Source organism: Poecilia reticulata, chromosome 12, assembly GCF_904066995.2.
Source record: "Poecilia reticulata chromosome 12, P_reticulata-male-v2, whole genome shotgun sequence".
Classification (NCBI taxonomy): Eukaryota; Metazoa; Chordata; class Actinopteri; order Cyprinodontiformes; family Poeciliidae; genus Poecilia; species Poecilia reticulata.
The window spans coordinates 28,681,919-28,697,533 of record NC_088841.1 but is presented as its reverse complement, the minus strand read 5'-3'; the positions used below and the strand labels follow the sequence as shown (position 1 = coordinate 28,697,533).

General features: G+C 44.0%; 1 protein-coding gene across 1 annotated transcript in view; it reads left to right on the top strand.

Annotated features, from left to right (window-relative positions):
- The window catches only part of tcf4 (transcription factor 4), a 170,229-nt gene that overhangs the window by 144,167 nt on the left and 10,447 nt on the right, over nt 1-15,615 (top strand). The window contains 6 exon segments of the mRNA XM_081613724.1: nt 63-216; nt 994-1,064; nt 1,393-1,471; nt 2,881-2,960; nt 3,135-3,344; nt 15,196-15,349. Of these exon segments, the coding sequence (XP_081469850.1) occupies nt 63-216; nt 994-1,064; nt 1,393-1,471; nt 2,881-2,960; nt 3,135-3,344; nt 15,196-15,349 (748 nt within the window).

Below are 15,615 nucleotides of genomic sequence, written 5' to 3'. Positions count from 1 at the left end.
CTGCTGCCGCGGCGCCGTCAGGAGGCCTGGAGGCGCCGCTAACGCTTCCCGTCTCTCCGCAGAGCTACCCGTCGCACTCCTCGTCCGCAGACATCAGCTCCAGCCTTCCTCCCATGTCCAGCTTCCACAGGGGCGGCGGCGGCGGAGGGGGCGGAGCCAGCCACTACAGCACCGCCTCCTGCACCGCCCCCGCCAACGGCACAGACAGCACCATGGGTGAGAAACGGCACGAGACTCAGCCGCTGGTTTCAGAGGCAAAGATATGCACCATGCTTTTATTTTGAAAAATTAGCTGCAGGCTTTCATTTTTGTCTTTAGGCGCTGAAGTCGAAGCCGAGCGTTTTGATTTGCTGGTTTTTAAGAATTTTCAGATGTGAACTTTGTGAACGTGACCAAAGTCCCGTCCCTGCGTCTCGCTGCGCGTCGCGCTGCCGTAATCCTGCGGTCGGTTTCTGGGTCAGACAGGAAGCTCTGACCTGGGAACACATGCTGCTTCCTGTCTGACCCTCCAGCGGCTCAGAGCGCTGCCGCACTGCGCCGGTTACCGTGGAAACGGTGTGTGTGTGTGTGTGTGTCCGCGAGCGTAAAGTTTGGATCTGGACTCGGGAGTGGGCGTGTCCATCAGCTGCTCCTGTGAGGTCACTTCCTGCCTGGCTGACCTCTGACCTCGCTCAGGCTGGAGGTTGCATGGGAGACGCAGAGCGAAGGTGTGTTTGGTTTTTACAGCGGGGCAGCTGTAGGGGACGGGGTCAGGAAAGGTCAAAGGTCAAATACAGTGGAAATGTTTGAAAAGAGAAAAAAAGATTTAAAGGTCATCCATCCATCCATCATTTTCTCTCATCTTCTCTGTTTTTATCCTCCAGGTTTTCAGCGTCTGAATAATTAAACGTCGTCAACAACATGCTTATTTACCATCATGCATTGCTTCTGTCCCCCTTGTGTGTGTGTGTGTGTGTGTGTGTGTGTGTGTGTGTGTGTGTGTGTGTGTCACAGCTAACCGAGCACAGAGCAGCGCCGCCAGCAGCTCCCAAACTGGAGACGCCTTAGGGAAAGCCCTCGCCTCAGTAAGTACTGCTCTGTTTCCCAGCGCCTGTCAGGATGCTAACTGATGCTAACAGGATGCTAACTGATGCTAACAGGTGCTAACTGATGCTAACAGGTGCTAACTGATGCTAACAGGTGCTAACTGATGCTAACAGGTGCTAACTGATGCTAACTGATGCTAACAGGTGCTAACTGATGCTAAGGTGCTAACAGGTGCTAACAGGTGCTAACTGATGCTAACTGATGCTAACTGGTGCTAACTGATGCTAACAGGTGCTAACTGATGCTAACTGGTGCTAACTGGTGCTAACAGGTGCTAACTGATGCTAACTGATGTTCTCTGTGCAGATCTACTCTCCAGATCACACCAACAACAGCTTCTCGTCCAACCCCTCCACCCCGGTCGGCTCGCCGCCGTCACTCACAGGTAAACACGGGTCAGAACCAGGAACACCGAGACGTTCCGGTCCGGGTTCTGGTGCCGGCACGTCGGGATCCGACAAAACTGACTGAAAAGCAACTTCTTAACAGGAAATAATCAATAATTCCTCAATATTGATAAAAATCTTATCTTTTGCTTTCATTAAGACTTCATCCTGGTTTTATTACGACTATTAATAGGAATTACATGTAATTCCTCTGTTATTACTGCTTAATTATTACGTAATTATTATTAACATTAATTCTCATATTGTTATGACTTTATTCTGGTTCATTTTCTTTCATGTTTTGTTCATAATTCTTCCTAAAACTACTTGGTTGCACTTTATAAAATGCGTTTTTTCTGTGTGCAGTGATCAAACTTCACATGAAATTTATATTTTATCACCATTTTGTCTGTAAATTATTCATGAATAGTTTCAGCTGGAGGTTTTTAATCGTCCCGTACCGACGCTGTGTCCTCTTCCTCCTCCTCCTCCTCCTCCTCCTCCTCCTCCTCCTCGTCATCATCATTATAGCTGACTAGGATATTGCCTGCGAAACCATAATTGGTGTTTATCATTGTGTCAGAGTTACTCCACTTTTAACAAATTAGAAATGAAGCCTATTAGAGCAAACTACATGCAAATTGACATCCACGCCGCGAGGCTGTTTTACACCGTCGGACTCGGAATAATTTAGCCGCCGTTTAATACATATATTTGTATTTGCACATGAATGTGCCCAGGTGATTATGCGTTAATTAGCATATGCAAATGAGCGTGTAATGTGAATAAAGGAGAGGGGAGAGAAAAGACAACGGGAAGGAGAAACTGGTGCTAATGAGAAGGAATCAGAGGGAAGTTCAGCAGCAGCTCCGGCTTCAGAGCGCCGACAAAAGAAGAATCCAAAACGGATGAACCGGGCGCTACAACAGTTAAGCTAGCAGCCGTTAGCCTCCTAGCTAGCACTCTGCTAGTACTCAACAGTTAAGCTAGCAGCCGTTAGCCTCCTAGCTAGCACTCTGCTAGTACTCAACAGTTAAGCTAGCAGCCGTTAGCCTCCTAGCTAGCACTCTGCTAGTACTCAACAGTTAAGCTAGCAGACGTTAGCCTCCTAGCTAGCACTCTGCTAGTACTCAACAGTTAAGCTAGCAGTCGTTAGCCTCCTAGCTAGCACTGTGCTAGTACTCAGCAGCTAACCTGGCTGGTGCTACGGTCACACAGCAGGCGGGTTTTTCTCGCCCCATCAGACCCGGCGTCTCCGTGGTTCGGGTTCGGCTTCAGGTCGCCGCAGATAAACGTTTTCAGGGTCAGGAAGCTTCCGAGGGGGCCCGTCCTGATGACGTCATCTGGTACGATGTGATGACGTCATCAGAACCGCCTCTGATGACGTCATCGGTGCGCTCTGTTGCAGCTGCCGGCTCCGCCGTCTGGTCGAGGAACGGAGGACAGGGCGCGTCGTCGCCGAACTACGAGGCGCCGCTACATTCGCTGGTAGGAAACTTTTGACTTTTTCTCTGAAAATTCAGGGTTTTGATCTCAGAGGATCAGAGTCTGAGGAAATCTGAGGAAAAACTTTTTTTTTAAAAAAAGTCAGGAATTTTTCAGCTGCATTAGGAGGGGGAAGCGTCGGTTGTTTCAAAATGGCAGCATCTCGTTGTGCTGCAGCAAAGTCGCATCGAGGACCGGCTGGAGCGCCTGGACGACGCCATCCACGTGCTGCGGAGCCACGCCGTGGGGCCGTCCACGGGCATGGCGGGCGCGCACGGCGACATGCACGGCCTCATCGGAGCGTCGCACACGCACAACGGCGCCATGGGCGCGCTGGGCAGCGGCTACGGGACGGGACTGCTGTCGGCCAATCGGCACTCGCTAATGGTAGGAGCTGTGATGATGTCATCAACCTGCTGACCGTCCGTCCGTCTGTTTGTCCGTCTTGTCTTCATTAATAGCTTTTTTTTAAAAATCTGGGCTACAGAACGCCGTGCATTCTGGGAGTTTGAGTCAGCCTTCCTGGTTACTGCAGCATCATCTGATGCTGCCAGGCTCTGCCTGCTTGATTCACTCCATTAACTGTGTTGTCACCGGAGTGAAACTCAAAGAGGGTGTACTTTCTTTTTCAGCATCAACTGTTTAAGTCTCTGACCTGATCTGGGTGGAGAAAGAGTTTCGGCCCAAAGCTCCACATTTGGTGTGAAGCAAAATATTTGACCAATTAGCTTTTATCTGTGTGGAGGGAAAACCAAACGGCTGGTGAGACGTGAGTTGGCTCGCGGACCCTTAAATGGCCGCCGGTGCTGCCGTCGAGGCCGCAGCTTGTGTTTGGGCTAGCCGTTAGCCGGTGGAGCTACATGCTAATTACAGCTGGACGTAGCTGAGAGATGCTCAGGTGTTGTGAAAATGTTCTGCAGGGCTTCGTGAAAGGAGGAAAACGTGACATCACTGCTGATGTTGCATATTTTGTGATGCGGCTTTGATCGGTTCGTCACAGGAAAGTCACTGGATTTGTTGCTTCTCTTGATTAAAAAGTTTCTGGTTTGAAAAAGTTGCTCATCTTCCATCCGGACTAAACCTCATGTGTCCCCTCGGCGTATCTTAGCCCCGCCCATTTTTGGAGGAAATGTTCACGTTTTGGGGGGCGGGGCTAAGCTTTTAGCTGCGCTTTAAAGGGCCGGTGTTATGCATCTCCCAGGCATGTAGAGCCATTTTATAGCATGATCTACGTCACCTTCAGTTGCTATAAATACATTTTAAAGTTTGACTAATTTAACATGCTTGAAATTGGGCCTCTGTCTCTTTAAGAAGCTCCTGCTCTTCCTGAAGCTCCGCCTCCAGGAAGTCATCCCAACATGGCTCCTCTGTTTGCTAAATGGCTGCCGGCTAGTCTGGAGGAGCCGAGCGTTTGGACCGTCTCTCAAATAAACGACGGTCCAGCGCAAACCTCCGAAGGTTCCGGAGCGTCCTAGACAAAGTCTTGACTTAGATTCGGCCACAGCGTCGTGGCCTGGCCGTCGACAGACCACCTCCTGCAGCCGCCTGTCCGTGAGGTAGCGTGCTGTTCTCTCGCAGGCGGCGTAAACAGGAACTCTGGGAGGAAGACGGATGTTTGGAAGAGTGACGGCGTTCGGTTAACCCTCTCCTCTCCTCGCCCCGCCGCAGCTTCCCCGCGTTTCCGTCTCCACGCACACGTTGCTCTCGTTTCGCCGCCGCATGTTTACTATGTGACATCTTTGCTTTTCACGCGCACACACACACACACACACACACACACACACACACACACACAGCTGTCTGCAGTTTGGCAGCTCTGGGGCCGAGACGCTTGCAGGCTGAGATCATAACTCTGGGAAAGCAGGTGGTGAGCTGATGTGGGGCTGAGACGGTTCACAGCTACGAGTGCGTCGTAAACACAGAGGTTTAGATGCGTACGTCCCAACAATCGGCCAGGTTCGAGGCTGGAGGGACAGAACGAGCCAACGTGTCAGGAGATATGAAGGAGACTTTCCTCAATCTGAAGGTTTTTCCTGCTTCACCCAAAACCCTCCTGCTGATCCTTAGTAACACAAAGTCCAGTTCGACTGACGTCGCTGTCGTCCTTTTCTGAATAAAAATAAAGTCGGTCATGTGCCAACAGAGCCAGACTGAGAATAAATACTCATAAAACAGAATAACGTGCTCTTAAAGTTGCTTTTTAACGACGTGGGAAACCGTTTGTTTTTGTCTCCTATGCTTTTTGAGCTATGTTAACATTTTTAGCAAAATAAACGCATCTGACATAGTAATTTGGTAAATATGCTCGGATTAGCACAGCTTTTCCACATAAACATGATTTTTCATGGAGGTAAAAACTGGAATTAGCATGTTAGCTTAATGGTATGCTAAGGTAAAAACTTAATCAGCACTGGGAAAGGAGACGAAACCTGACTGCTATTTACTGATTGTTAGCATGCTTGCAAACTACATGCTAATGTAGCATTCTGACATAAAACAAAAGAAAAATCATTGGAAAAGAGAAATAGTTTATAATAATGATGACTAATAGTTGGTGTCCTAGCTTAGCTTCACAGTTTGCTAACTATGCTTAACAAACATTTCATGATTGGAGAAAAAGCATCTTTCTGAGAATACTTATTGCTTTTTGCTTGCTAACTTAGCTAGCATTGTAACAAGAAAGGCAAAAAATGGCTGAGAATAGCTGGTGTGCTATCTTAGAGCTACAGTATGCTAACTTAGAACTATAGTATGCTAACTTACAGATATAGTATGCTAACTTAGAGCTATAGTATGCTAACTTGGAGATATAGTATGCTAACTTGGAGATATAGTATGCTAACTTAGAACTATAGTATGCTAACTTGGAGATATAGTATGCTAACTTAGAGCTATAGTATGCTAACTTAGAACTATAGTATGCTAACTTGGAGATATAGTATGCTAACTTAGAACTATAGTATGCTAACTTAGAACTATAGTATGCTAACTTAGAACTATAGAATTCTAACTTACAGCTATAGTATGCTAACTTAGAGCTATAGTATGCTAACTTAGAGCTATAGTATGCTAACTTAGAACTATAGTATGCTAACTTGGAGATATAGTATGCTAACTTTGAACTATAGTATGCTAAATTAGTACTATAGTATGCTAACTTAGAACTATAGAATTCTAACTTACAGCTATAGTATGCTAACTTAGAGCTATAGTATGCTAACTTATAGCTATAGTATGCTAACTTAGAGCTATAGTATGCTAACTTGGAGATATAGTATGCTAACTTGGAGATATAGTATGCTAACTTAGAACTATAGTATGCTAACTTGGAGATATAGTATGCTAACTTAGAACTATAGTATGCTAACTTACAGATATAGTATGCTAACTTAGAGCTATAGTATGCTAACTTGGAGATATAGTATGCTAACTTGGAGATATAGTATGCTAACTTAGAGCTATAGTATGCTAACTTAGAACTATAGTATGCTAACTTAGAACTATAGTATGCTAACTTGGAGATATAGTATGCTAACTTAGAACTATAGTATGCTAACTTAGAACTATAGTATGCTAACTTGGAGATATAGTATGCTAACTTAGAGCTATAGTATGCTAACTTAGAACTATAGTATGCTAACTTAGAGCTGTAGTATGCTAACTTGGAGATATAGTATGCTAACTTAGAACTATAGTATGCTAACTTGGAGATATAGTATGCTAACTTAGAACTATAGTATGCTAACTTGGAGATATAGTATGCTAACTTGGAGATATAGTATGCTAACTTAGAACTATAGTATGCTAACTTAGAACTATAGTATGCTAACTTGGAGATATAGTATGCTAACTTGGAGATATAGTATGCTAACTTAGAACTATAGTATGCTAACTTGGAGATATAGTATGCTAACTTGGAGATATAGTATGCTAACTTAGAGCTATAGTATGCTAACTTGGAGATATAGTATGCTAACTTGGAGATATAGTATGCTAACTTAGAACTATAGTATGCTAACTTGGAGATATAGTATGCTAACTTAGAACTATAGTATGCTAACTTGGAGATATAGTATGCTAACTTGGAGATATAGTATGCTAACTTAGAACTATAGTATGCTAACTTGGAGATATAGTATGCTAACTTAGAGCTATAGTATGCTAACTATCATTGACAATAAAAGGAAAAACTCTCCGTTTGTGTTGAGGGTTTAGAACCAAAAGATAATTTTTCTAACTTCACATAATTGTATCTATGCTAAACCAATGAGTCGCAGTTCAGGGATCATCGTTTCCTGTCCAAGTGAAATAGTTGTTTTTAAAAACCGGTAGCTCTGCTGAAAATAGTTTCCCTTCCTGGGAAACAAGCAACAGCCCTGAAAGCGTTGCTCTCTGAGACAGAGGAATTGTTTTAAATTTGATTTTATAGCTCGCTAACTATGCTAGTAAAAGCTAGTCACCATCAGAGTACATTAAGACGACATTTACTGCCGTTTTTAGGAAGGTTAAAAGCTACACAGCAAACCTCAAGCAGTGATTTTCACCAAAGTGGCCCGGCTGGGGTTTATTCTCTCCTTTTAATGACTCAGAAATCTGCAGAATAAAGAGCCGTACAGGAACAACAACCTCGCGTGTGTCTTGAACAATCCAGGATGTCACGCGCCGCTGCAGCCCGGGCTGGTTTCTCTGCTCGCTGCGGCTTCTTTTAACTGAGTCCGGAAAGTCGTGTTTCTCTGCTTGTTTCACTGCACGGCTGACGAGTCTGGAGGGCGACTCTGAGGAAGATGGGAAAGGTTAAGCGACCGCAGCCCCCCTGCTGCTCCCTCAGTAAGTGAGTTTGACTCATAATCTGCCCGTAAAACGCGCTAATGCTTGGTAAAGCTGAGCTTTTAGTGAATGCATCCCTGTAACGCGGATATCACGGACGACTGTTCTGACTGGCGTCGGAAGGAGCTTTGATTTCTGCAGAGACTTTATCTGAATGACGATTTTTCCTTTTTTTAAATTAAGAGTTTTAACAGAAATCTGTGTGGTTCTCGGTGGTTTGAGGGCCTGTTTGCGTCCTATTCAAAGTACAATGCAGGCTAATGAATGTGGTAATAGTGTGATTTTAATTAAGTTCACCTTTAGCGTTGGAAGTTTATGAATATTTATGGAGGGAACAAAAGGTTCTGATCGTTGGAGCCTGTTGTTTATAAGGATGATTGGATAAATAAACCTAAACGACGTGAAGTTGAAAAATATTAAAAATTTTAAGTAAATGTGGAAAAATTCATCAAAACTGATGGAATTTGACGTATAAACTGTTAAAGTAGCAAAAATTTAGTTTAGTTTTATACAAAAATATATTTTTATTGTTCATTTCTGGCTGTTTTAATGTAAAATAACTGAATTATGATGCAGGTTTAACACCAGAAAGTTAAAACAAAGTTTAGTTTTTTTGTTTTTTTTAGAGTTTGTGAAAAAAAAAAAATCTAAAATCTCAATGTGTGAATTTCCAAGGTTGTAAAAAGTGGAGAGAAAGATGGTTTCATAGTTCATGGCGGGATCAAAATCAACCACCTTTTGTTATTTTGTGGAAAAGCAACAGAAAAATATCTAAAAATAATAAAAAATTGGCCTTAAAAAGAGAAACCAGACACCTGAAACCTTCATGTGGAACGAAAACCTCGCATGTTTCCACTCGAGTTTTTCCCTTCGCCCTCCTTTAAACCGTTTGTGGTTTCTGGTTCTGAGTGACGAGCAGCAGAGCCGCCGCACGTCCTGCTGCTCTGCTCGTTCTGGGCTCTGTGCAGCAGGAATGCATGCATGATTGCATGCGTTCATGAGCGTCACGCCGCTGGGAAAGTGCTGCAGCGTTTTTTTAGCGTATGCTAACTTAGAGCTATAGTATGCTAACTTAGAGCTATAGTATGCTAACTTAGAGCTATAGTATGCTAACTTAGAGCTATAGTATGCTAACTTAGAGCTATAGTATGCTAACTTAGAGCTATAGTATGCTAACTTAGAGCTATAGTATGCTAACTTAGAGCTATAGTATGCTAACTTAGAGCTATAGTATGCTAACTTAGAGCTATAGTATGCTAACTTAGAGCTATAGTATGCTAACTTAGAGCTATAGTATGCTAACTTAGAACTATAGTATGCTAACTTAGAGATATAGTATGCTATAGTTCTAAGCGGCGCTGGGCGGCGCCGGCGGCCATGTTTGGGCTGTTTCTGTGTTTCTCTGCGTTAAGAACCGACTGGTTCTTTTGGACTTTGGAGGATTTTCTGTCACTTTTATATGTTTCAGATGAAACTAGTTTTAATACCAAATAAGTAACTTTGAGTCTCCAAACCGAACGTGTGAGAAAATAAATGCCCATAAAAATGGTTTTATTTCAGCTAAACTTTGACTAGACCACTTCAAAGCTCTCATTTAGTTGATTTTGAGCCGTTCAGATGGAAGCAGTTTCTACTCTATTCCTCGAGTTTAGTAGATAATAACAGATTTACTTGAACGTGATTGGTCCACAGGTCTGATCAGAGCCGCAGCCCAGTGCATTCTGAGCCTGGCGGGCCACCAGGCTCGTTTATTGGAGACGTCGTGTTTGGTGTTAATCTTTCAATTACACATAAATTATCAAGTGATATTTTCAGATTTCCTGTCAACTTTAAACAGTTTTTAAGTCAGAAACTGGATGGATGACTAAACCAGCAGGTTCTCTGTAGCAGTCAGTGTCGCAACGAATCTCGGGAAGCCTCTGACTGAAGACCTGATGATAATGAAATCCGAGCAGGTTGATGATATCTGTGTGCAGAGACGACATTCCTCAGCGTCAGGCTCTGGATGAAACCAGGCAGTCACTGCTTATCCACCTCCTTTGCTTTCGCCGCTTCTTTACGGCGATTTGGACGTTTTCAGTGAATCTGACAGCATGAAGGACACAGAGCAGCTTCTAAACCCGACGAAGGTGAGCCTCAGTTTTCCAGAGCAGCACAGTTTTCCAGAACGCCTCAGTTTTCCAGAGCAGCACAGTTTTCCAGAACGCCTCAGTTTTCCAGAGCGGCTCAGTTTTCCAGAACGCCTCAGTTTTCCAGAACGCCTCAGTTTTCCAGAGCGGCTCAGTTTTCCAGAGCGGCTCAGTTTTCCAGAGCAGCACAGTTTTCCAGAGTGGCTCAGTTTTCCAGAGTGGCTCAGTTTTCCAGAACGCCTCAGTTTTCCAGAACGCCTCAGTTTTCCAGAGCGGCTCAGTTTTCCAGAACGCCTCAGTTTTCCAGAGCGGCTCAGTTTTCCAGAACGCCTCAGTTTTCCAGAACGCCTCAGTTTTCCAGAACGCCTCAGTTTTCCAGAGCAGCACAGTTTTCCAGAACGCCTCAGTTTTCCAGAGCAGCTCAGTTTTCCAGAGCGGCTCAGTTTTCCAGAGTGGCTCAGTTTTCCAGAACGCCTCAGTTTTCCAGAACGCCTCAGTTTTCCAGAGCGGCTCAGTTTTCCAGAGCGGCTCAGTTTTCCAGAGCAGCACAGTTTTCCAGAGTGGCTCAGTTTTCCAGAGTGGCTCAGTTTTCCAGAACGCCTCAGTTTTCCAGAACGCCTCAGTTTTCCAGAACGCCTCAGTTTTCCAGAGCGGCTCAGTTTTCCAGAACGCCTCAGTTTTCCAGAACGCCTCAGTTTTCCAGAACGCCTCAGTTTTCCAGAACGCCTCAGTTTTCCAGAGCGGCTCAGTTTTCCAGAACGCCTCAGTTTTCCAGAACGCCTCAGTTTTCCAGAGCGGCTCAGTTTTCCAGAACGCCTCAGTTTTCCAGAACGCCTCAGTTTTCCAGAACGCCTCAGTTTTCCAGAACGCCTCAGTTTTCCAGAGCGGCTCAGTTTTCCAGAACGCCTCAGTTTTCCAGAACGCCTCAGTTTTCCAGAGCGGCTCAGTTTTCCAGAACGCCTCAGTTTTCCAGAACGCCTCAGTTTTCCAGAGCAGCACAGTTTTCCAGAACGCCTCAGTTTTCCAGAACAGCTCAGTTTTCCAGAGCGGCTCAGTTTTCCAGAGCGGCTCAGTTTTCCAGAACGCCTCAGTTTTCCAGAACGCTGCCGGCTCTCGGCTCCGGAGCGCGAAACCTAAACCGTCTTTGTTTGTCTCAGACTTTACTTCCACTTTCTTTCCCTCCGCTTCTCCCGCTTCTTCGCGCTCCATCTGAGATAATTGGAAACGACAATTGGAAATTGCAGATATTCGGCTAATATGAGGTGAAATATTACAATTTACAGAGTTGGAGAAACATTCCTCCTGTCGGCGGCGCGGCGGCTGCTGGACTTGTCCGTTACCGTTTGCGGCCGCGTGATGAATCTGTGTGTGTGTGTGTGTGTGTGTCGTCTCCTCTTCCTCGCCTGCCTTCCTCCCGCCGTTTCTCTCTCTGCGACGGTCGCAGCGATCAGCAGGATTACACATGACAGCCACTCAGCACCTCCTCTGCTCCCGTCTCCTTCTGCGAATCTTTATTATCCCGACCGGCTTTATTGGAATTTCACCAAATAGGATGAAAGAAATAAAGAGATGATGATGAGGAGGAGGAGGAGGAGGAGGAGGAGGAGGAGGAGGAGGAGGAGGAGGAGGAGGAGGAGCTGAAACATCTTGGTTCTGCAGATACGTTTGGTTCCTGTTCATCTCGTGTTTGGACCAAATACCCAACAGGAAGTAAAACTTCATTTATTTATTTGTTCTCATGTCTTTTAGGTTTTTTTTGTAAATCACACACAGAAAGTTAATAATAATAATAATAATAATAATAATAATAATAATAATAATAATAATAATAATTCATGGGGACAATTAATGTTCAGCAAATTTTATTTTTTTGCTGTTTAAATTAATTAACTCACTTTGGTGATGCTTTCAGAGAACCTGGGATTTTCCTAAATGTGTGTTAACATACAGCCGTTAACTGAAGTTTCCAGACTTTTCAGGTCATTGAACGCACCACCATATTAACTGGTTTCACACATACACACGTTTTCTGGTGTGTTTTCAGTTTTTTATTCACGTATTTAGCAACAATTTGAGGTGTTTCCAGTTTGATCAGGTGGGGAGCGGGCGTGGCCTTCTCTGATCGGTTTATTTCTGATTTATTTATGTTTTCCTCCTCCTCCTCCTCCTCCTCGTTGGGCTAAATGAGGGACGGCTTCTTAAAATATAAAAGCCCTCCATTAAAAATGTACGCCAGCCTGTCTGCCTGCCTGCCTCCCTGCTGCCATTTTGCATTTGGGAATCCAGGCGGCGACGAAAGGCAGAGCACGAGACGGAGCTGCAAGTAATAAACAAAGGAGCGGGAAGAAGGAGGTCGGGGAAGGAGCGGCGGCGGCGACATTTTGTGATATTTGCAGTGCGGCGAGCTGGGAGTTTGGCATGTGGTGGGCAGCAGCGCTGCACTGTCAGCCAGCTGGATTAACCACCAGACTGGGATTTGATTCCCAAAATCACTTTATTTACTACGCAGCACATCAGCGGCGTGTCTGCCGCTCCGAACAGGACCGGATCAACTGGACCGGGTTTATGTGTTAAAAGAATTTCAGTTCAAATCAATTGAACGGGGAGGTTTGGAAGCCATTCGGTTTAATAAAGCACAAATAGGATTCATCAAGTCTGGACTAAAAGTGTATAAAAGAAAATTTCCCCACCTGATAGTAGAGACTTGGTAGCATCACCTGCTCATCCTCCAGCTGCTGTTCCCCTCCTGGCCTGTGGGGGGCGCTGCACCGAGAACCACTGAAGGAAACGACACCGAACCCAATGAAGACGCTGATTTTCATAACTGTAAACTCAAGTGAAGTGTCATCAGATTTTAGCAATTTGAGGATTTCTTGAGCCGCTTCTCCTGCTAGCGCTAGGCTAGCTAGCAATTGTTTTGGTCGTATTTACCCAGAATGCCCTGTGCCGCGGTCCACGTCCTGTTTTTGGAGCGGTCCGTTCACATATGGACTCTAACTGAACCCAGACCGAGCTTTGGAGGACCAGAGTTCGGTTTTATGGTACGAACCGGAGTTTCCAGGCAAACGGACTGGAGTTGGATTGGACCGGATTGAACCGGATTGGACCGGACTCGATAGCGCTGAAATAAAACCGTTTTTGGCACAGCCAGCTAACAGGTTTATGGTGTTTCCTGTAATCGCATTCTGCTCTACGGCTGAAGGTCCTGACATATAAAGTCCAACTATCACCTGAAACCCAAGCAGAGTTCGGTTCTGCAGCGGTTTCTGGAGCGGCCTAATCAAAGTTTGGACTTGAGTCTAGCGCTGGCCTCTAAATCAGTTTTATTGATTAAGAATTTTTTTGTTTTTTGATGAATTAGTTTTTGGGAAAATCTGGATTTTCTTGAGTGACGTCATCACACCAACGGCGGCCATCTTGGGTTACAGCTTCATTTTAATTGGACTTAAAAATATAAGGCTTAGGCTACATATTTTTACAGGAATACATATTAATACTACAGAAGTCTAACATGGAAAATTTGTAATTTGATTTTTAGGAGGGAAAATGAGGAAAGAAAAATTCTCATAATTTATTAATGGATCTAATTTTTATAACCTCATCTATGTAAATCTGATTGAAAAATCACCTCATCTTTTAAAAACAGCCTTTTGTAGATTTTCTTTCTCTGATATTAAAATTTGTTTCATTTAAAAAATAACAAAGAAAAAGCAGAAAAACGTCGGTTGGGATCCAGTGACCGTTTCCTGCCGATGCGTCCCAAATTAAAAACAAAGCTGAGGGGGGGGACGGGGGTGAGAGTGAGCGGGCGTTTTGAGGCGCGTGGCGCCCGCAGACGTTGGCACCCCAATCAGCCGTACGCAGAACGAGTCGGGACCCATCCGGTGCCAACGCTGCCAGTCCCTGGGAATTACAAATCCCACAATTAAACATATGGGCATTAAGATAATTGTCAGTTGTGCTGTGTGTGTGTGTGTGTGTGTGTGTGTGTGTGTGTGTGTGTGTGTGTGTGGGGGGGGGGGGGGGGGGGAGACAGATGGACAGGATTCACCAAACTACTCTCACACACCCCCTGGGGAAAAACCAGGGAAAAACAAAAAGAAACCCCAGACTTCCACAACAAAAAGAAATTTAAATTCCTGACGTGTAAATTTGAATCTGAAATCGACGTAAAAACTTGATTTTCGACGGGAGATGACGGAGCGCGGAGGCTCAGAAAGTCCTGAAGAAGAAGTTCTGCTGTTAGAAAGGCGGACGCTGCCCTCTGCTGGGCGCAGGCGGAACTGCAACATCCGCAGAAGACCGGAAAAAGCTGCAAACTAAGGGATAAAAATCACATTTGAGCTCTTAATTTTAGGACTAAATGCTTTATTTAGAAAAATAGAGTTTATAGGGAGGATAATTTATTATAAAGCAGCTGTGTGTGTATTGATCAGTCAAAGAAATCCTCCCTGAATGACTGTTTTCTTCCTCTACTGTCATTTAAAAGCACCACATTTCTTCAGAATAATGACAAAATAACTTAAATATTTTAATCAGAATTTTCCCAGATTAGTTAAAGCATCAGTTATTTAGGTTCAACTAAACACCAGCGACTCTTATTTCCTATTTCTTTACTCCAAAGATCATTTTCTTCATGTGTTAAATAATTTAATCTGAACGTTACAGTCCAGATTAATGCAAATAATCTGTGTTCTCCAGATTAATAAAGTCTAAATTAATCTGCGTCTTGATGGTTCAAATCAAGTAAAAAAAAATACATAAATTATTTTAATTTCAATAAAATTCAGTCCAGTTTATTTCCATTTATTAAAATAAATTCAACCATAATCCAGGTGTTTTTAATTTTTAATCCAGATTAATGAAAACAACTCGATTCAGTTCCATTTATTCATAATCCAAATAAATCCAGTATAATCCAACATTATACTGATAATTATCACATGTTTTAGATCATTTATAGTCGGTTCATTCCGGTTTAACATCAACACATTTATCCAATATACACAAATAAAATTTTTATATATAATCGTCATTTACATGAAATTATTCCAGTAAAATCTAAACCAACAGATTCGACGTAAAGTTACAAATATTGACCTCAAATAAATAAATAAACACCAATTCAGTCAAAGTCACTTATAATCCAGCTGAGAGTCCAAATAATCCAGTAAATGTAACATTAATATAAAACAACCTGTTGTATTTATTCTGCAGTGCTCAGGTTCGCCACAGCGCCCTCTGCTGGCAGGAAGTGACGCGTCTCCTCTGTTTGCCTGCAGGTGGGCTCCCACAGAGAAGATGGCGGCAGCGTGGGCAGTTTACGCGGCAGCAGCGGCGGCGGCGGCCACTCCATGGGGGGTCAGGTGTCGGTTCCTCAGCTGCCGGTCCAGTCGGCGACCTCACCGGACCTCAGCCAGTCTGACCCGTACCGCGGTAAGGCCCCAAAGCCTGCTCAGCTTTTATTTTGAAACTACAGCGGTGTTTTTTTTTTTGTTTTTTTTTTAATTTCATACTTTAAAAAAATTGTAGTAAACATTTTAAACCTAGAATTTTATTTAGAAAATCTCAACTGAATGTTTTTTCTAGCTCAGCTAATCAGTTAGCATTAGCTAAAGCATTCCAACGCAGCTTTTTTTTTTTTTTAGAAGAAGCTAATGCTAAAGTGCTAGCTTCAATTCAAACGGAAGCCACGTGTAGCA